This window comes from Ixodes scapularis, unplaced genomic scaffold, assembly GCF_016920785.2.
Source record: "Ixodes scapularis isolate PalLabHiFi unplaced genomic scaffold, ASM1692078v2 PGA_scaffold6__148_contigs__length_123643588, whole genome shotgun sequence".
NCBI classification, from domain to species: Eukaryota; Metazoa; Arthropoda; class Arachnida; order Ixodida; family Ixodidae; genus Ixodes; species Ixodes scapularis.
In genome coordinates, this window is record NW_024609881.1 from 109,054,215 (window position 1) to 109,082,153 (window position 27,939).

General features: G+C 49.0%; 1 protein-coding gene across 1 annotated transcript in view; it reads right to left on the reverse strand.

The window, feature by feature from the left end:
• Positions 1-27,939, reverse strand: part of LOC8028626 (protein sidekick) — a 68,690-nt gene that overhangs the window by 13,719 nt on the left and 27,032 nt on the right. The window contains exons 18-29 of the mRNA XM_040221167.3: positions 24,994-25,270; positions 22,191-22,378; positions 21,491-21,697; positions 18,605-18,677; positions 17,272-17,486; positions 14,348-14,566; positions 13,059-13,236; positions 8,317-8,387; positions 5,407-5,647; positions 3,414-3,529; positions 1,022-1,202; positions 8-145 (exon numbers count right to left, since the gene is read on the reverse strand). Of these exons, the coding sequence (XP_040077101.1) occupies positions 8-145; positions 1,022-1,202; positions 3,414-3,529; positions 5,407-5,647; positions 8,317-8,387; positions 13,059-13,236; positions 14,348-14,566; positions 17,272-17,486; positions 18,605-18,677; positions 21,491-21,697; positions 22,191-22,378; positions 24,994-25,270 (2,104 nt within the window). The remainder of the gene's footprint in view (positions 1-7; positions 146-1,021; positions 1,203-3,413; positions 3,530-5,406; positions 5,648-8,316; positions 8,388-13,058; positions 13,237-14,347; positions 14,567-17,271; positions 17,487-18,604; positions 18,678-21,490; positions 21,698-22,190; positions 22,379-24,993; positions 25,271-27,939) is intronic.

The window sequence follows — 27,939 nt, forward strand, 5'->3', positions numbered from 1 at the left end:
TTCTCACCGATGTCCAGGTCGGCGGTCTCGTAGTTCACCAGGTAGCCCGTGATGACTCCGTTGGGCTCTTCTGGAGGACTCCAGCTCACGTTGAGCGAGTTCATCGTGATGTCCGAGAAGTCCAGAGGTCCGGGCACGCCGGGCCCTGGAAGCGCACCGGTCGTCTCCATTTCGTGCGCTCTACAGAAACCAGCTATCGAGCAAGCTCGCTTTTATCGAACCTCCCATTTTTTTTGACAGACTACCGGAATTCTGTGTCCAAAGCAGAGTTCTAGGAATGGTATGAACATCTTCAAAATGAAGTGTTATGCAGCCCGGTTGTTGCGCATTACGTTTCTTTTTCTGACACCTAAACACGAGCTTCGTGGCAGTAAACCTCATTACAATAGAGCTTCGGAGTTGCTCAAAATTAAAGCTTCTAGGTACCCAGTCAATAAAAAGTAATGGAGAAGTTTGCATTGAAAAACTTCTGGTGAATCAAACAAGTTACTTTGCCCTCTATTCTCAAACAAAGTGCAGAAAAAAATGCCTTTTGAAGTTAACTTTGACTCAAATGCAACAGATACCAATGTTACCACAAAACAAAAACCACTATGTGACTGCAACAAAGCTCACAAGAGCAGATAACATGGCTTCAACAGACTGTCAAAAAATCTTTAAAAAAAAAAACAACAAAACTTAATACAGCGAACAAGTCAACAAAACCATGTCTCTATGCTTGAGAAAGAAGGTGCAAAAAGGTGTGATCACGGGTGCGACAAGCCCCTACCACCACCTATAATATTCCCTGCAGCAGGTAGGAAACGTCTCGACAGCGACTTCTTTAATCACTGAAGCTTGTCCAGCGGCCACCATTACGACTAGCAGACGACGCTATGTTTATGTACTCTTCGTATGCTTTGATCGGAGCTCGGCACCCCAATCGCTGTACCCTCTGCACAAGGAGCAAACGGACTTGCTCGGCACAACAATGAAAAAGAAAGCCTCGATGCCGATGCAAATAAGATTGCGCGCCACTCACGGTCTGCCAGGGTCTGCACTTGCAAAACCTGCGAGCGTGGGCCGTCGCCGGCCGGATTGAAGGCCAGCAGCTGCACGGAGTAGCGGGTGAAGCGACGCAGGTCTGTCAGCGTGTACGCGGCCGGCGTGGCCGGAACCGCCTCCATCGCTTCCTCCGTGTCTCCTTCCGCCTTGTAGAAGATCTGCACCACGAGGGCAGCATTTAAAGACACAGACAGAGGGGCGGGAAGAACGGACAATTAATAAAATGAAGCTAAAAAATGAAAGCCGCTTACAACTCCCTGTAACGCCGAATTGGTGCGCAGCTCTTGAGGAGGAGAAGGGAAGGGCACTGGGGGGGGGGGGGTTAAACTAACCAGGGGGGGTCACGTGACCCCCAATGCCGATGATGTCATCACTGACGTCACTGATGACGTCATCAGTGACGATGACGATGCGGGTACCGATGACGTCATTAGTGACGTCACTGATGACTTCACCAGTGATGATGACGATGACGATGCGATTGTCGGTGACGTCATCAGTGATGATGACGATGACGATGACGATGCGGATGTCGGTAACGTCATCAGTGATGATGACGATGACGATGCGGATGCCGGTGACGTCATTAGTGATGATGACGATGACGATGTGGATGCCGGTGACGTCATCAGTGATGATGACGATGACGATGTGGATGCTGGTGACGTCATCAGTGATGATGACGATGACGATGTGGATGCCTCTGACGTTATCAGTGATGATGACGATGACGATGTGGATGCCGATGACGTCATCAGTGATGATGACGATGACAATATGGATGCCGGTGACGTCATCAGTGATGATGACGATGACGATGTGGATGCCGGTGACGTCATCAATGATGATGACGATGACGATGTGGATGCCGGTGACGTCATCAGTGATGATGACGATGACGATGTGGATGCCGGTGACGTCATCAGTGATGATGGCGATGACGATGCGGATGCCGGTGACGTCATCAGTGATGATGACGATGACGATGTGGATACCGGTGACGTCATCAGTGATGATGACGATGACGATGTGGATGCCGATGACGACATCAGTGATGATGACGATGACGATGTGGATGCCGATGACGTCATCAGTGACGATGACGATGTGGATGCCGGTGACGTCATCAGTGACGATGACGTCATCGGGGGGTCACGCGACATCGGCGGGGGTCACGGGACCTCGAGGAGGGGGTCACGTGACCTCAGGGGAGTCACGTGACTTCGGGGGGTCACGTGACCCCCCACGAGGTCACGTGACCCCGGTGGGGGGCTCGCGCGGTGCATTATGGGACATTTCCCATGATGCACCGCGCGGTTACGCCGACGGCGACGGCGACGGCGACGCCGCTCAAGCCGGAAACGGGCCCCTAAGAGCTGCGCTCTAAAAAAAATGAAAGCCGTTTACAATTCCCTGTAACGCCGGTTAGAGCGTAGCTCTTGAGGAGGAAGATGGAAGCGTACTGAGGGATAGGTGACTCCTTGAGGTCACGTGACCTCAAGGGGATCACGTGACCTCAGGGGGTCACGTGACCTCAAGGGGGTCACGTGACCTCGGGGGGTCACGTGACCTCAAGGGGGTCACGTAACTTCAGGGGGTCACGTGACTTCTGGGGGTCACGTGACTTCTGGGGGTCACGTGACCTCAGGGGGTCACGTGACTTCTGGGGGTCACGTGACCTCAAAGGGTCACGTGACCTCGGGGGTCACGTGACCTGAAAGGGTCACATCACCTTAGGGGGGTCACGTGACTTCTGGGGGTCACGTGACCTTAGGGGGTCACGAGACCTCAAGGGGGTCACGTGACTTCTGGGGGTCACGTGACCTCAGGGGGTCACGTGACCTCGAGGTTACGCCAACGCCGACGGCGACGCCGCTCAGGCTGGAAACGGGCCCCTAAGAGCTGCGCTCTAAAAAAAAAGCAGGCAATCGTTTGATCTGTTGTCTAAACAAGCCATACGCAGAATGCGTGAGCAAAATGTACGCAGATGCGGGTAGTGTGATGACGCGGTACGACGTTGCATCTTGTGACGCAATGTCACGATATAACGTTGCAGCACGACTTGATACTGAATGTTACTCGACCTAATGATACCGATGACGGCAATACCTCAGCTTCGCACCCCGAGTCACATGATGCCGCGACATCACCTGACTAGCCGTGGACCGACCCATGTCGCGGGCCCACATGACACGCAGCAGTACCGGCCATGAGACCATGCGACTCATAATGGCATCCTGCCCAATTTGGCAACTCGCTAGCCCATTAAATTTAGCCGAATACAACACAGAACAGCCATGGCTATGGCTACAACCTCGCTACTGCTGAAACCCCTTCTGCATTAAAAAGAAGCGCAAAAGAAGGCCCACCTTGTAGCCCAGCAGCTCGCCGTTGCGCTCATCCTCGGGCGGGGGCGCCCAAGACACGGCCACTTCCGTCGGACTCGGGGCGTCAAGGCGGACTTGGCGCGGATATCCCGTCGGAACTGCAGTGCAAGACGTTTGTGACCTCGTGCGCCCGGTACAAAACAGAGCCAATGGCAACACATTGCAGAAAAGCTGCCTTGCGCCCTCTTTGCTGTATTACTACGGCCTTTGGGCGTACATACAGTGTAGACCGCATATAACGTATGTCGCGGGAGTCGCGAAAATCCGCACTATAAGCGGTACCGCGTTATAACCAAAACATAAATTTTTCAGGCCAAAATACATGCCATGAGACAACTTACCTTTGTAAAACAATTTATTTTATGTGAGATGGAAAATAAAGCTTAGTTTGAGGAAAGTCTTTATTTCACCAGACTAGTGCACTTCTCTCTCAAGTGTGTCACACATTTTGAAAGAAATGAGCGGCTTTTGCCTGGCGCAGCCTTTTAGCGGCGTCGCGGGTTGCGGACGGACGTTGCGAGCGTTCAGGATTGCTAACCCTAATCACTTTTCTCCGGAGATGAAAACGCGTGAAAATTCGCATCCTTCATACGGTACGCGCCAGTAATACCTTGAACTTGAGCGCACGCATGAAACGCGCCAAATAAGAAATCCGGGCGATGTTCGAGCACACAAATGCTTAGAAATCATCACTGTAGTCGAAGTAAACAAACACGACGACACGGGCGTTTCTGCCGTCTTGAGAGCGCCGCCACGACATCGCCGCTCGAGTAGGTGGATCTTCCTTTCTAGTACGTGCTGGATTATCATAGCGAGACACAGCGAAAATTCACAGTAAAGGATAGCGCTTTTACGCGGAACGATGAGATAAACGCCGTCTAAGACGACGATCACAACGTTGATCACAACCGATGCCATGTTTGCGGAGAAGCAGCCGGCCCGCGACCGGCATGCGACGCGCGCGAACACTTCTCGACCTTCGATTGGTCTGTCGTTGCGGTTGTTTCGGATGTTTTCAAGGAAGCCTCTCTCTTCGCTTCTCCCGCTTCTTCGAGCAACCTCCTTGCCCCCCGAGTGCCGCTTGTGCAACGCTTGCGGCTCGCGCCGTCAGCGCCGTTATGTAGTGTCGCACAGGGAAGCGTGCTCGCTGCTCCGGTCGTCAGCGCGGTCGGCGGGCTGTGCCAGAAACCGCACTATAACCGGTATTGCCCTTCGCGCGCCTGCATTTTAAGCGGTATGTAATTACATGGAGTTCTATGGGAGGCGAACCGGTGGTTTAAAAAAACCGCGTTATACCCGGTCCTGCACTATAAGCGGTTACGTTGCAAGTGGTCTATACTGTATACGACACTCAACCTGCACAATGAAACAATGGCAAGAAACGACCACATATCTATGCAAAAGCATACACCGCACGTACGAGGAAACGTGTGTCAACAATTCACCTACATCAAGCTATAGAGAAACTCAAACATCCAATGTCGTGCTAGCCAAATTAAAATACCATCGCAACCACAACTGAATCTGCACACATGTGGCTTAGTTGGGATGTCACAAAGTTCCGTGTTCTACATGCTAGCGACGGTCGGTTCAGACAACTTTGCCGGTCCTGCACTCGACAGACCCACTGATCTGCCGTGACGTCCCTCCGTGAGTCCCCCCTTTTTTTTTTCCTGCTCCCGCTCACTTCCCGCATGCACTGTGGCGCCGCCCGGCGAGGATGCATGCACCTAGCGCATGCACTTGGTGCACGCGTCATTAAACAAATGAAAACTGTCCACGAGCAATCAAGTTATAAACGCTGCAATCCCTGCACACACGCCAACGAGCTTCACAAACTCTCAGCCGTCAATTAACGCCGCGATTTGCCACCAAGTCTAGCGGGCCACACCATGCGCACACCGGACACGCTGCGAAACGCTGCCAACGACGGATTTCGCCATGAAACGAGAAAAAGAAGAGAAAGCGCACTGACCGGCCTCCCCGACGTAGACGGACACCGGGCGGCTGGTGGGGCCGTCCCCCTGCCCGTTGGTGGCCACCACGCGCACCTCGTAGATGCGGTCCCTCTGCAGGCCCTCCAGGGTCAGGGGCCCCCCGCCGGCACCCTCCAGGGAGCGGCTGCGGCACTCCTGGGGTCCTGCCCCCACGGGGCAAGCCTCCACCCGGTAGCTCGGGTGGGCCAGGTCTCCGTTCCAAGCCTCCTCCGCAATGCCCTGCGAGAGAGGGCAGTGCTCGGTAGGTTCTTCAACGTGGGCCGCTTCGACGCCATACTACTGTAATGTCCCGGGAGAAAGCCTACCTAAAACCATGAGCTAATCGGGCAAAAATAAAGAGCGAACTTTCAGTGTGCAATTGAGATAAGTTTAAAAAATTATATTTCTAGGTCGTGCGTCCTTTACCAGAGGGGCAACGAAGCAAAGACGACCGTAGTTCTCAGATGGCAATGTTCAGTTATGTCCCGCCATAGCTAACTAACCCAGTTTGCGTCGAGGCTGTCGTTGATCCAAATGCTAAAATTAATAGGGGTGGGCCATCTTTCGGTGTTCAAGAAGAAATAGCAAATCATGCTAAACATAGAGGGCGAATTATTGTTCGAGGGTGAGACGTCCCTCGGGATATTACGGTGAACGTATTCCAGGAACTTTTCTTGTGCGTGACCAAAAACACTACGCTTGGACAGCCACAGGCACTGCATACGCATGCCTTCCCCGTATAAAAGATTCGAAGTAAGTAACCAAAATAAAGCGTTGACGAACGCCCATGCAACATGCCATTTGTTTAAGGCTTTTGCTTCAGAGCAGTTACTGCTCCAGATGCCGGCACGTGCGGCGCGTGGAACACCATTTCCTGCATTGTCCTTGATGCTTGGGTAATATAGCAATAGGTCTATTTCACTTCTCTTCTCTCGTCGTAGTGGAGAGACCGCGTATAGTCCGGACTCCCGAAGAGCAACGTGCCTACGAAGAGCACAGCGGGAACGGCACCGAGACTGTCAGCGGCGGAGGTGGGCGGCAAACACCACCGACGAAGATCGTGCACAAAACGCCAAGCGCATACGGCAAACCAGACAAGACGACGAACGTCGCGGGGCGGAGAACGCATCCAATAAATGTGTGTGCGTATCCTTTCGCCACGATGGCCATTGATCAAGACAATAAATGTGTTTGTACCTTTGCTCAAAATTTTGTGTCACGTCTGTCGTGTGCTAAACAGCTTCGCTGGTCATACACCTTCACAGAGTAAAATGGCTCATGATTTTTTGCTCAGTGTGGATGTGCCTCAACTGCAAACAGCCGAGAACGCCGGCGAAGAGTGCCGAGGTTCTCGCCCAAGCCGCCAGAGTTTCAATCGAGATGTGTAAAGTATGTACCATATTTACCCGAAAATAGGTCGACCACGAAAATAGGTCGACCCCTATTTATTGAGCCCACCGAGAATAAAAAAAAAAAAAATTCAAATATAGGTTGACCTTTTTTTCTTTTTAAGGAACAGGGGAAAGTAAGGGCAAAAGAAACAAACCTTTATTTACAGCACTCTCAGCTAAATCACAGGGCGATGTCAAAAAAGCTTCGTCAGCTTGGTAGACATCCTCGCAAATTGGCAACAATACTTCACTGACAGCGTTGTAAAAGGAATGACGACAAGAAGAAACGAAAGGTGGAGATGGGCGAGCGACGAAAGATCAAACACAAAGACGCGAGCAACGCTGCCAGCCTCGTGAGCAACACGCGACCCCCCGAAAAAAAAAAACTAAAAAACCTCCAATTTTTTTTTTTTTTTTTTTGTTTGCGCGTTTGCAAGGGAGAGAGGAATGGAGCGCATAGGAGGGCAAAGTGCAAAGTGCATGGCGCATCGCGTTCCTCTCCCTCGCCTCCCCCTTGCTCAGCGAGGGGAACGCTACAGGCGTGATGGCGAAACTCGACGCCCGAGGTATGTGCGCGAGAGCCGTAGTCGGCGGCCACGGCCTGTCAGCTGCTGCTGTTCGGTTGTTTTTGTGCATCAAAAGCTTTTTGAAACAAGAAGCCGCGCGGCTCTACCGGGACGCCGGCTAGGTGATTGATAGCTCCATACCCTCGGTAGGGTTTCAAATTTTGGTTGTGAGTTAGGTCGAAATTCTTTGGTCACGATTATAGGTCGACCCTTAATTTTTGACAACATTTCCGGAAAAAAAAGGTCGACCTATATTCGAATAAATACGGTACTTGGAATTCTTTGCTCTTATTTCATGCGAAATATACTCTGACTAATCGAATATTGAGCTAAGACAGTAAAACTGCACTGTGTGTTTTGTAATTCCAATCAAAATGCCCTTGTGCACTCAGACGGCTCTCGGAAGTTGCAGAGAACAATAGAGACAGCGGCAGCGTTATCAAGAAGCAGACCGCTCCGCAAGAGCGCCGTGTTGTATGCTTTTGAGGACGGCCGCACCGAATAAGCGAGAGCTCCGCATACGCGAGTGCAACGTTGATTACCAAGAAACGTATACGTCATTCGATTGACATTCGGCAGAATGTTGAGCATACTTTCCGGGAAATTCTGTTATCCGGGAATGTATGAACCGAAAACAAAACAGCGCAACTCCATAAAATGTTTCCCGTGCTCTCACTCGTGAACGTATGAACCGGGAGCATATCAACGAGATTTTACTGTACATTGGAATCTCGTTGATTTGTACTTCAGGGGGACCAAAAATTTGTTTGAATAAAGCAAAGTTTGAATTACCGGGAGTTTCCTCCCATAGAGTCCCATAGGATGGGACCTGCATGTTAGTTTGAACTAAGAAAGTTTGAAATAACGAAATTCAACTGCATTGGGTTGCTTCGCCACCTCATAATAAGACGTCTCCGGTGCTCTAGGGCAGCGAGAGGTGACGAACACTCACCTTCCAGACGACAGTGATGGACGTGGTGGTGTACGGAGTCACCACGACACCGGTCGGTGCTACTTCGGGAGCTGCGAGAAAAAAGAACCCATCCGGGACATTCGCAAACTCCAAGCGGGACCCCAAAAAGCTGTCCTTCCTCTTACAAATTTAGAAGCTCCGCACGGTACAACAGTTAACACAGTTGGCACCGATGCGGCACAAATGCTTTTTTCAAAGTTTATCGATCCAGGTTAGTGATGAACACAAAGCTTTACAACCACATTTGGTCTTGGACACGAGCGTAGTCCGTTGGTCTGGTGGTTGCGACACTACCCGTAACAAAAACATGAGAGATTGACGACTGCACGTTTGGACTATGTTGGATTCTGTACACTGGGCCCTTCGATCCCAAGAAAAAAGAAAACCGGCAATTGCTTGTTCCCGTCAACTGTGTCGCACTCGGGACACAATGCAACAGCTTGGCCGATTACAACCACGCTTCACCGGCCCGACTTAGAGCGAGGTGCGAGCAAATTTTAGTCAGTCATAGGCACGCCAGCAGCCTATGACTGACTATAATTTGCTCGCTTTTCTGTCACTCCGTGCCTGCGCTCCTACCGTGCCAAGGGACCGGTCGGGTCGCCGAGGGCAGGAATCTTAAAGGGGCACAAAGGTGGATCTTAAGGCGAGACGCGGGTCTTAAAATGGTAAAAAATCGCGAAATTTGGGGTTTTTCAAAAATCACATGTTTGGATAGAATATAGTCTGAAGTACCTGCCTGCGAAGTTTCAATGTCCTATTCGACGTCTAAGTATAAAAAAAACGATAAATACGATGCCTCCGCGACGCTCAAATCGCGAATCCAACGCAAAAAAATAGTCAAACTGCGCGCCCGCGTCGCTTCACGACCGATCGTCGGATCGCGGCCATCTTGGTCTTGTTGGGGAGCTGGTTCTCTTCCCTACGTCCTCATCCCACTCACTATCGCGACAACCTTGGAGAGCGTCCGCATTCCGCGGGTTTTCACGACCGGAATAACGATTGCTCATTGGCCCGCGCGCGTACGTCACGGGTATGTCGTGCCGCGCGCGCCTGTCATAGGCCAAGACGCGCCCCTTTCCACTTTTGCTCCTTTCCTCCTCTTGGCGCGCGCGCGCCTCCAGCAGCGCAAGGGGAGCGTGGAGAAGCGTCGTCTGCTTCGTTTTGCCCCGTCGCTTTGTTCGTTCCGCGGCTGAGTGCACGTTGTTTCGAAATCGTTTACGTTCGCGCGTTCGCGTCGGACATCGTTGGTTTCTCGCTACGAAGTTGCGGGAGTTTTATTTCGAGCGATCGAGATGCCGGGGGACTCTCGATTGAAGGAGAGTACGCGGCGGACGTTCGGGAGGAAGACGCGACGTGCGTGGAACAAGCGGAAGACATCACCTGCAAGTGCGCCGCTACGATCTGCGCCACTGCCGAACGCATTGGATCTGCCGGGACCATCGGCTAGCCTTCCCGTTGACGATGCTGCGGCCTCAAGCTCTGGTCCGGATGGCTCAAGTTTTGCCGGCACCACTCGCGTCGACTCTACCTACTACTCTACGGCCGAGCAAGCGCAGCGCGCCGAGCGATCGGAGCAAAGCAAGCGCGTTTTATCGGAGAAGTCGGCGACCCAGCGGAAGTTCGATCTGCTTGAAGTCAACGGATCATGCCAAACAAGCGATGCCGGGACCCAGTTTGTCATCGTCGACATGAAAGTCCTCATTGACCTCTTCGCGCACGCGAGGTGTGGAAGCTGCGGTGTGGGATCTCTCACGCTCAGCAAGGCCGCGGACAAGGAGTACGGCTTGGCCGTCAAGCTTGTGCTCGTCTGCAGCACTTGCGACTTCCAGAAGAAGCAGTTCTCCTCTCCCAGGGTTGCTGGAGCAGCAAAGATCACTCCCTTTGAAGTGAACATGAGGGCCATGAAGGGGATCCAATCCATTGGCAAAGGAGTGACAGCCTTGGCAGACTTCTGTGCCTCCATGAACATTTCTCATCGGGGCCTGCACCACAAGACGTACCAGGGACACCTGAAAACGCTTGTGCGGGCATGTGAGAATGCAGCAACCGACAGTGAAGCCGCCAGTGTTGCTGTCGTCAAGGGGCTCTACACAGGCTTTATGAACCCCATTGGCAACATCGATGTCATCTTCGACGGATCATGGATGACCCGAGGACGCAGCTCCCACATTGGTGTAGGCTGCATTGTGGAGTTGTACTCTGAACTCGTCATCGACCATGTTGTGTACTCCAACTTCTGCCTTGGATGTGCCTTGGGACCGGAGCCCGAGGACGATGGCTACAGCGACTGGTACGCAACCCACGACTGCCAGAGGAACATTGACTGCAATGCTGGCCGTATGGAGGTGGAGGCTGCGCTCACAATGTTCCAGAGGTCTCTGACCAAGCATGGTCTCCGCTACACCACCGTCCTTTCGGATGGGGACAGCCGGACATTCCATGCCTTGTCTGAAGCGAAGGTTTACGGCTTCATCAAGATAGAGAAGAAGGACTGCGTGAACCACGTCCACAGGCGGATGGGAGCTGCCTTGCGCAACGTTGTTGAGAAGAAGAAGGCACAAGGCGAGTCACTTGGTGGAAGAGGAAAGCTGACACAGGAAAAGATCAAGAAGATCACTAACTATTACGGCTATGCTCTCAGGAGCAACAGCCATGACGTTCCAGGGATGAAGAGGGCGGTGGAAGCCACACTCCTGCACATGACCTCCACAGACGGCGCCCCAGACCACAGCAAGTGCCCCGAGGGAGCGGAGTCCTGGTGCAAGTACAACAGGGCCTTGGCAAACAGTGAGCCTCCGCCGCCGCACAAGAATCCTCTTCCGGATTGTGTTCGGGCTGCACTGGAGCCAGTGTTTGAAAGGCTCAGCAATGAAGACCTGTTGGCACGGTGTAGTGAGGGGAAGACGCAGAATGCCAGTGAGAGCCTGCATTCGGTGATCTGGACGCAGACTTCAAAGAATGCGAATGCCTCCCTGGACAGCGTGAAGAGGGCTGCGGCTGAAGCTGTTGCTGTCTACAACCAGGGAAGGAGAGCGACCAACGAGTCCATTGCTGCAGGCCTGGGCTACGCCACCGGTGACTGCCTTGTCCGCCGAAGCATCGAAAAGGACAGCCTCCGTTTACGTAAAGCAAACGCGGTGCACCAGAGCAGCAGTAGCGTCAAGGAAAGGTTCTCCAAGCGACACCAGGCAGGAGCATCACGAGATTACAGCCCAGGACAGCTGTAATGGCTTTTTCCAGTGCCATGTGGAACAAAGGCCCTTTTCAGGGCCAAACAAAATTACGTTTGGAGCTTGAAGCTCTTGCTCGCCTCTCCCGTTGTCCAAAGTTGTCGGCTCATCACTTGAGAAGCAATTTTTAGCCTGTATCAGTAATTTTTCACCATTTTTGCAATTTTCTCAAAAACAAATTATTGCAATTTTTAAAATGATTTGTTCAGAATGCACTACACTACATCTTGATAACTATTATTGCATAAGGGTTTTCACATAATTTATTGTAGTCAGCGTCGAAACAGGAAAATGTGATTTTATCAACATTTCACTCGTTCTTTACTTCTTTCATATTTTTTTCCTAATGTTCCCATAAATGGATTACATCATCTTTTATGTCAAGTTGTTCATGAAGACTTACACTACACCTTGGTGGCAATTATTATTTATCATTGTTCACACAATTTTCTATGTTCAATGTCAAAACTTTAACTTTGATTTTCTCATCTTCATGTTTTTTGGCAACGTGCTTAGCCTTACGGGGGTTTTCATGAGGTTTTTATCGTAGCATTTTGAAACTTTTTATACCGTTTTATGCAGAAAGGACTGGACTGTGGAGTAAAGCTATTTTTTTGCAGTTTATAATGACAACGAAAATTTTATGATAAATAATGCGACCTCATTAGTGTCATAATTAGCATAATTAGTACATTTTTGTATTATAATGTAATTTTGTGAAAATATAAATAGCTTTATAATGCATGGCAGACCTTTAGCTATGCATCTACATCAATAAAAAAAAATATTTTTGTTCGAAATGGCCTTAACGACCCGTAAGAAATTAACCAAATTAGGCAACACTATTTTTTTAACTTGAAAACTAATTGAGATATTTTGAAACTGATTTCATATTTGAATTGAGGAAGACGGAACACATATGCACAGTGATTTTCATTAGTATAGCTGCAAAAATAAAATAGTCCATTTTAGAACCAGTGTCTCGCCTTAAGACTGCGTTTCTATGGCGCGAACTCGATTCATGCACCCTAATAATCCCGTAAATCCCGAAATTACAATTGCGCGTGGCCTTTTTCGCTCCTAAATACGCAACCCAATACAGCGGCACGTCCCTTTTCCTGAGACATCTAAAAAAAAGGAATGTGTCACAGCGTTCGCTGGTTCACGCAACTTTGACTGCTTACGACCATGCGCCCTAAGACCTCTTACAAGGAAGTACGCTGGCACCATCTATTGGGTGGCCATGGAACACTCTCAGTTTTAGAATATTTCCCATTTTTCGCGAGCATCCTCTATCGTTTCTCGGCTCAAAACATTCTAGTCAAGGTCATAAACTACCATTTCTCGTAGATAGTATGCACATTCGATCTCAAAAATACCCCATAGATGGCGCCAGCGTATTTTCTCGCCATAAAAGATCAGGAGAACTTGGTCGTAAGCAGACGCAAGCGGGCCTTCGGGCGAGCGCAAGAGTGGATGCAGACTGACCGGCGGGCAGGGTCCAGGTTTCGTTGGACTCCTCGCTCCAGGGGCTGAACCCCAGGTCGTTGACCGCCCTCAGGCGGAACAGGTAGCGCGTGGCGGGCCTCAAGTCGGCAACCGTGTACGTCGTGGCGCCGGGGTCAATCTTTTGTGGAAGCTCCTTCCACGGTCCCCCGGCCTCGATCTGCACGGCCAAAAAAGGCCCACCATTTTAATTGCACGACGTATTAGAACAGACGCAGACAGGATTTGCATAGCCGTCGTGTTGCCGGAAGTGATGCGAAAGTGACAAATTTAGCGGGCTAACGTTCTGCTGAATTTCGTGGGACTCCACTTTGGGTCCAGGGTTACGTGGCCGTGTGACCCCGGGACGCAAGTCCCGCCATGCCGGGTCATGTGACGACGCCAGCATCATGCAACTCACGGCAGGGTGCAAAGTTGTAGTGTTACGTGATGTTGGTGTCAACAACATTAACAGATCCAGTAAAGTTGGGTGTCAAGTCAAGGAACCATATTGTCGCAGATGGGAAAGGATCGACGAGTGTAAAACTGAAAATACGGCTTTAATCAGCGAACTTGTGCCAGACACAAGAGAAAAAACAAGCGTCGAGGTGTGTCGGTAAGGCCCATGCTGGGCTCCTCATCTAGTACACTCGCTATCTCAAACATTTGGCCTACAAAGTTCGAGTGTTGAACTTTTGGGGCAAGGGTAAATGCTGCGAGGTCAGGGAGTCATGTGACATAACGTGACTTTGTGACGTCACACGACGTTGTGCACAAACACGTCATGTGCCCAGCTCATTCGTAACATGTCCTGTGTCTCTCCTAGTTTATCAGATATTAACGGGACACGTTAATGCCCATCCCTTTGATATTGGCCAAACTCACTAGTTTCTTCCATAGCCATCGGCAACACTGCCTCTGCGCTCCCCGACAAACTTATAGGAGGAGAGTGTACAGGGACACGCTATTATGTGCATGCGACAGTCTTGAAGCGGGCCAGACTCTATCCAACGTCTTGACTCTCTGGTTACGGAAAAGCTTCTGCAACTGCACAGGGGCTGGCTGGGCATCTTACCAGGCCGGCCCACGAGAAATCCCAGAACCAGTCAACAGGACGAGAGTGTTGAGTTGGTAATAGTTTAATGCGTCGGGAAAACGAGGAAACTGAAAGGAACACTTGCGACGGGACAACGGCTGTTGTGTCCCGTCGCAAGTGTTCCCTTCGCTGTCCTTGTGTTTCTGTAGCCGTCATCCCTGTCCAGCAAAGAGGAGGACCCGAACCTGACACGCACCTTCTGGAGCAGGTAGCAGCGCAGGGGTGCAAAGCCGTCCCTCCCGGGGGTCCAGCTGAGGGTGAGGTGCCGTGCCTGGACCTGGGACGGGCTCACCAGGGGCCGGGAGGGGGCCTGGGGCTTCTCCCGGCTGGCCGTGGTCAGCACCAGGGCACGGGCCTCCAGGCCCCAGCCTTCCTTGGTGCGCGCACTCACCGCAAACGCATAGTAGGACTGGGGCTGCGAGAGAAGGCACAGGGGCGTCAAGACTGGAGTGGTTTCGGCGTGCAGTTCGGTGTGAGGCAGTGGTTCCCAACCACTGATGTTTTGGGAACTGCTTTTCTGGATCGGGGAGGGGAGGGAGGGATTGAGCGATTTCAATGACAAAAGGGCAACATTTCGATTTTGTATGAATTCCTCAAGTGTGCCTCGTTTGATGATGGTGCTATCGACGCTATGCTCTGGCAGCGCGAGAATTAGGGTGACCAGACATACCGTTTTTGAGGTCCGCTTCTGCCGTCCCGTCTTTTTCTCCCAATAAAGAATCATGTCCCGTTTTCGCAAGAGTGCATGGTTTCGAAATTTGCCTAAAGCGAGTTGAAGTAGACCGAAACTATGCCTACTCGTTACAAGCATATTTTACAAAAATAACCGTAGGTACCTTAACTTTAAAATATTTACCCAGAGTAAAATTTAGAGAGCTGCCCACAAACACTTTTTCTATCGCGTGTGTAGAAATATTTTTTTTTTTTTTAGTTACTGAACATAGCACTCATGTAGTTTGTTCATGTTTTAAAATAGCAGTTATTGCATTAAATTTTTTTCTCCCTCCCAATCTCAATCTTTACGATGCCCCCACCCCTTAGGCTAGGACGTCCCGTTTTCTACCTTGACGAATATGGTCACCCTAGCGAGAATAAAAGAAGTGTCTGGCATCTCGGCCGGCACGTACTACGCGCTTGGAACGATGCTGATCTTTTTTTTCCTACGCCCAATTTACTCAAGATAATTCGTAACACCTTGAGCGCATCATGTTTGTATTTGACATCTTCTGTATAATCCCATACCACCCCCCCACCCAGGTATAATGCCCTTAACAAGCCCTTAAGATGAAATAAACGAATGAAATGAATGAATAAATAAAGAAAACAAAATGTGTGTAAACTGATTTTGAAGCTCAACAACGAAGAACGGTCGACCCAACTCGCTCGGAGCACATGGTATGGTCTCAAGGACTCTTCGGAACAGCCAGCATTAGTAAAAGGAAGTTTTATTCCTCGGCTTGACCAATGGTCAAGAGCTTCGGCACCGCAAGACAGCCTCCAGGACCCCAAAGGGCCTGCAGACCCCTATTTGAGAACCACTGGTGTAATGAGCCAGAACAAAAACCAATTTACCCAAATGTGACCCTTCCGCAAAGACTACTGTAAAATACCGCAACAGCACCCACTTCGTTCAAGCACCCATTGTTAGCATTTCCCAAACTTTAAAATCCTGCGAGTTATACGTTACGCGCCCAATTAGACTCGACAAGTGCCTGCGTCTAAATTAACCCAGTTTTCAGTGAGAGTGAGGTAAGCACTCTCCCGGTATCTTACGGTGAGTGCAAGAAGGACGAGTCAAATGACTGAGGCAAAGGCCGCAAAAAGTCTCAAAGTATCTGGTGCTATGCAGAACCACGAGTACATGACGCCAAATAGCGCCTACCGCCCATAAAAGCATGCCAGGTTGCGACTACAAGGTATCGTATGTCGCTCTGCACTTTTCTCTACAAACTTATCGATAAAAAACGCCCCCGAGGATTTTAAAAAACTATTAGGGATCTTTAAAACCTAGAGGGGAGTAAAAGCTTAAAATTTTAGAATTTCTAAAAGCCCTAAACCTAAAAGTTTACGGCTTTACAGAGGGGAGTAAACTACAGAATGACATCGGCTCTGAAATCCGTTTAGAACGAATCCACGTACAGCGAATTATTGTCAATATCGAACTCACAAAAAATTTAAATAAAAATGCATGTAAAAAGTAGTTTTTATAATGAACAACATATTGGCTACATCAAACTCTCCCTCCCCTCCCCTCCCCCGGAAGGCTTCCAAAAATGCACAAACAAACGTCTTTTAGCCTGTCCCCCCCCCCCCCCCTTCCAAAAAAAAAAAAAAAAAAGAGGTGGAAAGAAAAAAATTTTTGAAAGCTCAAGCTGCAAACAAAATTGGCAAAGAGAAGCAATTCAGAAGGGAAGCAAGCTAAAAAAAAAAAACACTGCATGCACGCACAGAAAAGAGAAACTTCATCCCAAAGTGCTTGCCCACGAAGAGAAGTGATTCAAAAAGGCAGATAAGCTAAAAAAACAAACTCTGCATGCATGAAAAAAAAAAAAAAAAACCTTTTCACCATTTTGTTACAAGGTCATGGAAACGAAGCGAAGAGAGAGAAAGAGAAGCACTCGCCTTACAACAAACGCATCGTGGATGTTTGTTCTAAATGGTTTTTGCTATATCGAACTACTTGCTATATCGAACCGATCGTACAGTTTCCTGCTGTTCGTTACAACCACTGAAAGAATGAAAACAGCAGAGCGGTTCTTTTGACACCAAGCCTCCAGCACGCACTCCACGCTTTCCGCCGTGCTTTGGCCGTGCGCAAGCGCTCGAGATGCACGAGACGTTAAAGTGCCGGGGTCGGGACGGCCAAAGCCCCTCCCCACTGTTCTACACCTTGCCTGTGACTAAAGCCGAAACCTTCACATCCTACGCTTCACAAAGGTCACACACATGCAAAGCCTTTGCAAAGAGTGGGATCTACTTCCCGAAACGTGAAGTTACGCGACGCAAAACAAGTCGTTGCGCAACCCTGCTCCGAATCGAAGCTCGAAGGACCACGAGTCACTTGCAACAATCCCCGCAAGGCGGGCTTCCCCTCCCGGACACGCGGCGGTGCGGCCTCACCTCCAGGTCGAAGGCCTTGAGGGTGCGGTCCGTGGCGGGAACCTCCCGGGAGACGCGCGCCTCGCCCTCGCTGCTGCCGCCGCCGCTGTGGTGCAGCCAGAAGGCGATGCGGTAGCCCAGGATCTCCCCGTTGGGCTCGCGGGGCACGTCCCAGATGATGCGGGCCGTCGTCGTCGTCACGTCCGGGAAGGACACGTTGGACGGCGGTCCGGGCACTGCGCACGGGTTTCCACGCCGGCTATCAAGACTGGCCATACTCGGCTCTCCGCACCTAGACGGCGAGGCTGCGGCGCTGAATTCTCTACGTGACGAGTTCACAAACGGTGTTCCTAGGAGCCGGGGGGTTCCCATAAAAAGTTTCCTCGTGGGCTGCCCCGAGCTTCCGAATTTCCTTGCTCTCCACCGTCCTTAAACAGGGCTTCAAGACTCCCCATCAGTGCGTAATATGAGTCAAACCCTCCATAGTATGCGCATCATTGTTTACAAGGTCAGAAGGCTTCTCGACCGCTTTAACGCATTGGTGCCGATGGACATCGCCCGATAAAGACGGGCGTTCCCTGATATCAGAAAGTTTCAGAAGTCTCGCCCCACACCACATACCAGAGGCCAATGTGGGGTGATAATGGGACACGAGTAGTTATGTAGTTATGTGCGAATAGTAGATTTTGAGTCATAAGTGCATTCAAAGAGAACAGTGGTTTTGGTTGAATATTTTCTAATCGAATACTGAATAGTTTCTTAAAAGTCTTTGACTATTGTGCACCATGCTTAAACGAAAATTCATCTGAACTCGTGGTATGGATGTGGTTCTTTCCACGAGTAATACAAATGGCTGTAACCAAGGGCATCAAGATACTCTGACAGGCAGAGTGCTGAAGAGGGGTGAAACAAATTACAGGAAGGTTCATCCGTGGATTTTAAGGGAATCCGTTAGCATGACCCTTGGGAAAAGCTAACACTGACCCCGTAACGAGGCCAAAAAGAGGCAGCAAAAGATAGAGGAACCAAAAGAGAAAGCCAAAAGAGAAAAGTGAAGGGGTCAGCATTAGCATTTCCCAAAGGGGGACATGTGTAGCCTTTCAAAGGGTCATGCTAAGGCATTCCCTAAGAATCCACCAATGGATCTTCCTGTATTTTTTTTCTCACAACATTTTCAGGGGCATTTGGGCCTGAAGTTGACGAGTTCAATGTAAAGCCAGTGGCTCTGTTTCAGAATACAGTAATGATCACACGATAGTTTAAAACAAACCAGAGATAAAGCATGGAATGCAAGCAAAGAGTTGGTGGACAGCTGCAATGCGTGCCCTTTCTATGAAGGAGGGATCAGACTCACCGTCTTCGAAGGTGGTGACGGTCACAGGGGGCAGGCTCAGGGCACCATCTCCAACTCGAGTCAGTGCCAGCACCTGTGCCAAAGACGTGCCCCGCCATGAACCGTTGGCCAGACCAAAACAGGTAACTCAGCAGCATTGGTGTACATCGATTCCCAATCAGTAGCTAAGGGCTACTGTGAAATAAACTTCTCTTATTGACATACAGGCGAGAAAACTAGCCCGTAAATCAAAAAATTCCTTCTCGATTGGAAGAAAAGACAACTTTTATTGCCGGGCTTGACTGATGAGGCGGGTGTAGCCCGAAACAACCCATTCCCGTTTGAACCCGTCCCGTTTTGACCCATTCCCGAAACGACCTTCCCGTTTCAACCCGTCCCGTTTCGACCCATTCCCGGAACAACCTTCCCGTTTGAACCTGTCCCGTTTCAACCCGTTCCCGAAACGCCCTTCATATTTGAACCCGTAGCCAAGACATATTTTACGTTTGAATTCGTCCCGTTTGAACCCGTTAATTGGTATAAAACCCCGCGCATCTCAACCTCTTCGCAAAAAGTGTCCAACGTTCTAATCCTGGTTGGCGCAGTTTTTCTGCTTAAGAATATGTCCCGAAAACATGTCAATGCAATTAATACAAAGGTGCAGGCGAGCGATTCAGTTATGTTGTGAAATATTTTTGCTTGTAAACGTATTATTAAAATATGCCATACTTTCAGACAAGCTTCGAGGAAATATATTTCTATTTGAGCCACTTAAAATGTTTCTTTCAAGATGGTCCCCAAAATGTGTAATTACGAAATGGACTATGTACACTGCGCGACTACGTTACCACGAGCACGAATTGGCGATTTTTCGAATTTTACTTCGAAATGGTATTACAAGGTATCACATTTTACCGCTTAGGTTAGTGGCCCAGATAAGCACTTTCAAGCACACTAGTAATATTGATGGCAGTCTTCTGATTTTTTTTTTGTAAACAAACAGCTAAAACCAACAATCACTTGTTCGCTCTAACGGTTTCGCGCTCTGTACAAAACAGGGAGCTTTCGTAGACCATTTTCGAAGTCACGCGACGCTCCTTCGCAACCCGCTACGATACCCAGAACTCTACAGTCAAGGCCACCGGCGCGCAGGCGCAGTAGCGGCTTCTTCGTTGCGGAGGGCTTAGCGAAAAAGGAAACGCGGTCTACGAAAGCACCTAATGAAGTCTTAGAGTAACGCAGGCAAGCACTTTGAGTAAGCAAAAATTAGCGTTGCCTAAGCTTTTTATATCGCGACGCTACTTTTAGGTTACCCAATGCGCTTACGTACGTTATTCTAAAACTTCTTTATAGTGAACGGGATACTTTTTAAAAGTGATAACTCAGACAGGCTGACGGGCATACGATTGCGACTTATTTTTTTTACAAGTTCAAACACAGAACCGTCGCGTACACAGCCAAAAATCATAAACAAAAAAATGCTGTCGCCTTGGTTGAGGAAGTCGAGAAGGAAAATCGCGCCATCAGAAAGGCGGCACTCCAATTGTGATAGTTCGCGGCGGTCACCTGGCCCGCACCGCACCACCATTTGCAAGCTGCTGCAGCTATGTCCTTCTCAAGGGTCATCCCGTTTGCAGGTCGATGAAGTTGAAAAATGGTCGGGTGAGCCCTCCCTGACATAGCGTTTATCTTACGGTGCCATGTCTCTGAGGTTGTTTCGGGAGAGGGAGAAGTGATGTGAGCAAGGAGAACAGACACTGGACACTTGAACCTAATCAACTGTTAACGAACAATACAAACTAACCGAACGATGGCCGAAGCGGGAAGGTTGTTTCGGGAAAGGGCAAAATGGGAAAGGTTGAAACGGGAAGGTCGTTTTGAGACGGGTCGAAACGGGAAAGGATGAAACGGGAAGGTCGTTTCGAGACGGGTCAAAACGGGAAGGTACAAACGGGAAGGTTGTTTTGGGAATGGGTCGAAACGGGAACCACCCGATGAGGCAAGGCTTCGCGGACCCCCAGAATGCTTTCGCGGACCCTTTAGAGTCCGCGGACCCCCATGTGAGAACCACTGCTCTAAACAAAAGTTTGTCCCCCCTTCCCCCCGCGGCTCTTGAAAGTTTCGTGGTTTTGTTTGCGGCTCTTAGGCCTCGTCAGCCTGGCCCCCCCCTGGAATAGCGTATTATTCTAAATTGCTACTAAAAAATTTGAATATTCGCACAATACTACCAATTAGCGTTCTTTTACCGGACGATCAAAATTTCAGACTGTGTACGATCTCACTTCGCCACGGCGCTCGGTTCATAGCAGACGATCAATGCTTTCCCTGGTCTATTAGCAGACACTATGCAGTGGTTTTTCATCTTACGCATCTGAAAATAACACTTCATAGCAGCCAAACTGCGTTCTTTGGTCACGTTAGCGGATGAACCGTCTAGGAATGCCACCCTCGCTCCTTCCGTGAGAGGCAATGGACCTTTTCCACATACCGACGGCACCAGGCGGTGGCTGCACAAACTAAAAATCGAGGGAGTGACCTACCTGCGCTACCAATCGATAATGAGAGCTACGCTACCAGTTGCTTCGCTCTCTGAGCAGCGTCGCGTGCCCAACGCGACTTTAAAGAGGGAAATCCGTAGCGTCCACCCAAACGTCGTGTTTTTCTTTCCGTCCACTTTCTTTTTTTGTGTAACACAATTATATATATGCTGCAATTACGTGTTCTACTCGTCGATTTACAGCCTCATTCCGAATTTCCTCGATTCTTTCGTGCCGATTTCCACCGCTTGGCATCGGGCGCTCGCGCGTGCGCAGAACGCTTCTCGGAAAAGGTCCATTCGCATCTCGTGGCGACCAAAGTCGAACTGCCGACATACGCCCGGGGCCCACTTTCCGCAGCTTCCCTCACCTGCACGGTGTAGGAGGTGTGCTTCCGGAGCTCAGTGAGCGTCGTGGTGAAGGTGGCGTTGCTCTCGATGTGCTTGCGGGTGGGCTCAGCCTCCTTGGCTGCCCGGTACACCACCCGGTAGCCCTCCAGGATGCCGCCGCGGTGCGCACGCGGCACGGGGCCCCACGTCACCACCACCGTCGTGGAGGACGTCGCCTTGGCGGACACCTGACGGGACGCAACAAAAGGCACGGTCATACCACTAATGCATCGTACAAAACGGCGGTCCGCAGACACTGTTCAAGGCGTGTTTTTACTTTGGCGTTTTTCCTTGGCACGCGCAAATGAATGAGCAAGAGACAAATATACTCGCTTCGGGCGACCCAAAAGCAATTTTCGGCTCTCCAATTAGAGCAAGATACAGTGAGCTTTCGGAGGGGCCGCGGAGGCCCTTGCTGTGTTGAGAACATGGAAAGGCTGTGTATGCAGTGGAGCAACACTACCTAAAAGACGAGGCTTGCGCATGATGCGTCGTCTTCGGCGGATCCAGCTCGACGAGTGTGCTGCCTTGCGGCAGACGAGTGTTTACGCCGCACTTGTCGCAAGACGTAGACGAGGGCTACACGGCGCTACGTGGATTCATTAGTGACAACGTCAGAGGGGGAAGGTCAGGGGCCTCATCTCCTAGGCAGTGTTAAAAGGTCTTGTCTGGGGAACCAACCTGGGAGGGGCCGGCACTGGGCACGGCTTCCCTGGTGCGCTCCTTAGAGGTGTCGCTGGGGCCGCTGGTGCCCACGTCGTTGAAGGCCTGCATGAAGACCTCGTAGGGGGTGAAGGCCTGCAGGTCGTCCAGCACCAGGCTGTTGGCGTTGTGGTCCTCCACCACCGTCCACCGGAAGTCCCCTTCGTCTGCAGAGGCGCATGTTTGTTTTATTTTATTAATTTCAGGTGGGCACGCGTGAATGGCAGATTTTGAGTTTTAAGTACATTCCAAACAAAGAGTGTTTTTGGCCGAATATTCTCGAATCGAATAGATTGTCCGAGCAGTGATGGAAGCGGCATTTGACCTCTTGTGGCAGGTTTTGCAGTGGGCAAAACATTGATTTGGAGCAGTCACCGATCCTTTCGGAGCAGATGCCAACATCTGTTAGCACATCACTTGAAAATGAAAGAGTGATTGCATCGCTAAATGAGTTCATCTTTGATAATGACTGGGGGTTAGTTTTTCATACTGGAGCACACTACTTATTACCTTTTGAAATAAGACTAGATAGTGCACCGAAAGAACACAGAGCATTCCTTTTAGAAATAAGGCTCTAGTCAGAGAAGGTTCCATTTATAATGGGCACCAAAAACTGATGAAAAATGAATCATAGAGCAACACTTCAGTTAGGATAAAGCTTCTCTCCTATCACACTTTTACAGCAGGTAATGTATTTCACCTGTATATATTAGTCCTGTAAAACGCCCGCAAAAACCAGCCCGTCTATCAACAAAAATGCGTCCCCCGAGTTTTGTGAACCCGCCAAACTCAAGACTAACACTATAGACTTCCAAAACAACCACCCCCAAATATTATGAACCCCTACACTCGTACAAGTGACACTGCTCCTCAGCGGCGTTGGGAACCAGAGCGAAGTCAAAGTTCGCTGCTCTTTCGATTGACAGCTGCACGGGAACAACCCTGACTACCATTTATTCAAACATAAACCTGCAGTCTTCTTATTGGCACAGATCTTTAAATAAAATCAGAGATCAAACTACCACCAAGACAAAAAATAAATAAAGTAGACCTGGAATAGTACTGTGCATGATTACTCAGCCTATCGCGCTAACAAAGGCGCTCATCCACGTCAGCCGCTGCACCTAGCACCCCGGTGCAAAACGGTGAAAGTCGACACGCGCCCGCTGGTGAGAGACAGTACGGAGGCATGGGGCCAACGTGATAATTAAGTGATCTCGTCGGAGCAGAAGGCCCTGGGGTTTCTTCTTATCACAGTAGTCATTATCCTGCAATTTGGCAATGTTTTCTCACAACTATTGACTCCTCACGTCGCCGGCATCGCCTGGAAATTTAAAGGATATCGGCGATCAATTTGCCAGCGTGGTTGACGAGCAATCTCAACGCTTCGTTTCACCTTAATTCAAAGCGCAGCCGCAGCTACGAGCCAATGGGACCAAGCAACGTCTAAGCGCGACATCGTGGCATTCGCCCATATTCCTGTGCGTGGTCTTTCGCCGACTAAACAAATGAAGTGCAGCGAATGTAACGTGACTTGCACTTTTAATATGTGTTTGTGGTCGTATCTGTTCGAGCCTTTGGCTGTACTTTCACCTAAGATCCAACAAACTACACATTGAGTAGAGACTGTGAAATACAAATTTATACCATTTTTCTTTCCCCCTACTTCTCCAATATGTCCAATAACAATTTTTTTTTGCCCATTTAGGTGCAGATGACACAATTGTTAGCAAAAATGCCACTTTGGCGCAAGATGTAGCAGGCTTCCGTTCATGGCACAATTTGGCGCAGCACTTCCATCGCTGCTCCGAGTCTTTCACTACCGTGCACCACGCTTAAACGAAAATTCAGTTGAACTCATCAAGGTTGTTTCCAACCCTCCACATGTTCACTTCTGAGCTCAGATAATATTAATATAAATTTACTTATGAACCGTGACATCTGAACGAATATTTGTCACAGCTGTCCCAATCGAGTGTATCTATAAATCTGCTAGCTACGTGCAACTATTCTTTCTACTATTTCAAATTTGACAGCAAAGAAAACAAGACCAAACAAAACAAGCACGTTAATGATTGCCTGCTGTCAAGATATCGCAATCAAGATATTCTGGGTAGTGTCCCCCTTTGACATTTTTTTGCATATTCGCAGTGCTTAAAGGCCGACGACCAGACTGAAGATTCTGCAAGGCAAAAAATCCTCCTCGCCATGGGAGAGGAAGAAACAGGCAACGGTGGACAGGGTAGAGGGAAGGACAGGAGTAAGCGAAGGAAAAGTGCAACACGCAAACTCGTCGTCGGCCTTTAAACCCCGTTGAGTGTGCTGCTCACCGAGCACCTGTGCACAGTGGGGAAGCAATACCCACGCCTGTGCACTTGTGAAGTGCGGTTATTGCTTACCCGCAGTGCACAGGTGCTCGGTGAAAAGCACACTCAACAGGGCTAACATCTCGAAAAGTTTGAATATAGCAGTTCACCTCAAAGAGAATATCGAATAGCATATTATTCGAAACTACTATTCCAAAAGTCGAATATTCGCACAACACTATTAATCTGCTTTTTTTCGGGCCCAGAAACAACCGTAGCTTAGATGCAGGTACACAAAAACAGATTGGCCTTGCTACAATTCGAACAACTTTAAAATATCCGCAGTCGTAAGCAGTTACAAGGGAACCCAATGCAATCGAGCTCACTAGCTCAAATGCAAACGTACGAACCAGCCTCAGGAGCTGGCCCCACAAACGCCACGAATTTAGAAAGGAGAGGTCTGATGCTGCACCCACCGGAGGTCCTGAAGGAGACGTTGTAGCCCCTGGGCACCCCATACCAGTCGACCTGGGGCAGGGGCGTCCAGCGCACCCTCAGGGCATGGGCGTTCACCGCCCGCACTGTCACATTGCGGGGCGGGTGGGCGGGGGGCGCCTGGATGGTCTGGAACCACTGGGAGGGCTCGCTCGGGGGGCTGGGTCCCACTACGTTGGTCGCCAGAAGGCGCAGCCGGTACTCCGTGAAGGGCACCAGGGGGGACACCGACAGGGTGCGGGCGTCCGGTGCGCTCGTCTGTGGGAGGGGGGGTCATTTAAAGGGATGCTGAACCGAAATCTGGATTCCCCAAAACATGCGGCAAAAGCGTGCAACGGGATGCTACGAACACCAAAACATCAGTCATACTGCGATATCTCGAACGGATGACCGTATTTATAAAAAAAAAAGAGGCGCATTTGGCAGGAATGTTGACGTCATGTTTCTCCGAGAAAAAGAGGGAACGGCCTCGCATCTTCTCCGCCTCGAAGCCTTGAGGGAGCGAAGCCAAGAGAGGAGGAAACTAGGTATTTTGACGTCACGCGCCTCGTCAGCCTGGTTCAATCTCGACTTCTTTTTCCAAAAATACGGCCGTCCAATCGAGATATCGCCTTACTAGTAGTGTTGTAGGGATTATAGTCTCGCCTACATCTCCAGCATTGTTTTTTCAAAATCGAAATATCGGTTCACCATCCTTTTAAGGGGGGACACTACCCAAAACAGTAAATTTTTTAACCACTTGTCGGATTTAAATTATATTTACACTGCATGTTTCTGTTGATGTTGAGAACATTTCTGCCAATTTTTGTTAACTTGGGTGAAGTACAAAAAAAATTGCAAACGTTCAAAGACGAAAGTGGGCGTGTCTGCTTAGGAAAACTATCGTTTTGAAATTACTTATAAATTTGTTCTTTTCATGTGTTACATTGCATTAGGACAGTTCAAAGTAGATAACTATGGAGCTATATTTCTATGTTATACCATCTTTCATGACAAAAAAGCCACGTAAACACAAGTACAGTTTTTTAGCTTTCCATCCTTTGTCCAAACTTTTAGTTCTTGAGCATGAAAAATGACAAAAATAAAAAATACAAGCTTATAGTTATCTTCCCCTTAAAATTTCACCCCAGAAAAACTCATAAAAATGATTCCAAGTTGTGTAATAACAAAAAGATAGTTTTCCTAAAGTGAAATTTATGCCAAAAAGTGGAATGGAGAAAATTGCGTTCAAAGTGCTCCAACCTCTACCTTTTCTTTAGCATCGGAGGACCGAAAATAATTTATAAAAAATTAACTACGCAGTGTAAACTAATGAAACTTTCTAGGAATATTCTCTAGATGTTGGTGGATGTAAATATGACATTTTTCAAAATCAACTTTTTTTTGCAGAAATTGTTTTTTCTGGGTAGTGTCCCCCCTTAAGGACACTACCCAAAAGGGTCAGCTTTTGAACCTTTGGTTTAATAGGAATGAAATCTACAGTACCTGCAGTTGCGAGGCAGAGTGTAGTGCAAAGTTTCCTCTGTGTACACGAATTGTGAAAGAAATTATAATCGTTTTTATCAGGAACACACTGACATTGTTTAGGAAGACTATCGTTAGAGAAGTAATGGAATATCCCACATTTTTCTTCACTAGATACGCAGCAGAATACCTGGAGAGTGCAACTGTGAAAACGGAAATTTCCAAAAAGTAATTTAATTTATGCTAAGATCGCGCTGAGAAATCAAATAAATTTTTTTGTCTTTTATATTGTTGACAAAATTTTTGAAAAAACACTGAGAGGTAAAAATCAGTTTTTTTTTTTTTAATGGTCCAAAAGGATTGAAAACGATGCCTGGACATTACCCCCAAAATTCAAAGCTTGGGAACTCAGTATTTGTGAAGTAAAAAAACAATTTCAAAAGCCGATTTTAAAGTTCCCACACGATCCGCGCCAGTGCAATGGCGTCAAAGATTGAGTCGCCCTGTAACTTGAGTTTCTCTCTTGTCCCACAACCGGAAGTGTCGTGTTCACCCGCGATCAACCGCGCTTCTCCGTGCCTGCCGCGTATCACTGTAAGCAGACAACACTTCACTTTCGAGTTTGAAGTTCTTTTAGGGCCCTTGCAGCGATTTCAAATTCTTTGAAATGGTGCAATGTCGAACAGGACGTGCAGTTAAATTTTTGTGAGTAACGTGAGGTGCTATGTCGCACCAGTGCTGCGTGTAAGACTACCCCGCGGCAGAGTAACCAACAGAAATGTACTGCACAAGTTCCCGAAGGATCGGTCAGAGAAGGCGGCCTGGCTGGCTGCAATTCCTGAAGGACTACTCGAGGGTTTCGGATGGAAGTCCTTTATTTGTTCTCGACACTTTGTCGACGAGGATTCTGATGTCAGCCCAAACGTCTCTAGAGCGTTGGGGGTTCAAACGGTACCTCGGTAGAGCTGTGCTGTCATTCCGACGAACTTGCCGCATCAGGTCACATCACACGAAGCAAAATGTCCAATGCTAAATGTAAGTCTACCAAGCATAGAGAACCTGGTCCAATTTCTCAATTCCCTGATCATCCTCACTGCTACAGGTGCTGAGCGCTGCCACTTTTTACGAGCAAGGATAAAAAGTCAGGAGGTGACAGAAGTTCCGGACTTTGATTTTTACTATTTCAAAAGAATGGGCATGCTGTCGAGACCGGTTATAACGAAGTCGGTTATAACGAAATAGCGGCTACAGCGAAGCGATCACGAGTTCCCACTCCCTTTTGCACTTCGTTAACAGAAGTCAGTTATAACGAAATAGCGGATATAGCGAAGTGATTTCCAATTCTTGTTGACTTCGTTATAACTTGTCTTGACAGTAGTGCGTTCAGTCGTATTTAAAAACAAGTTTTACGAATGCCGTTATTACATATTATAGAAATGTCGCTTACAAAGCTTCTAAATTTC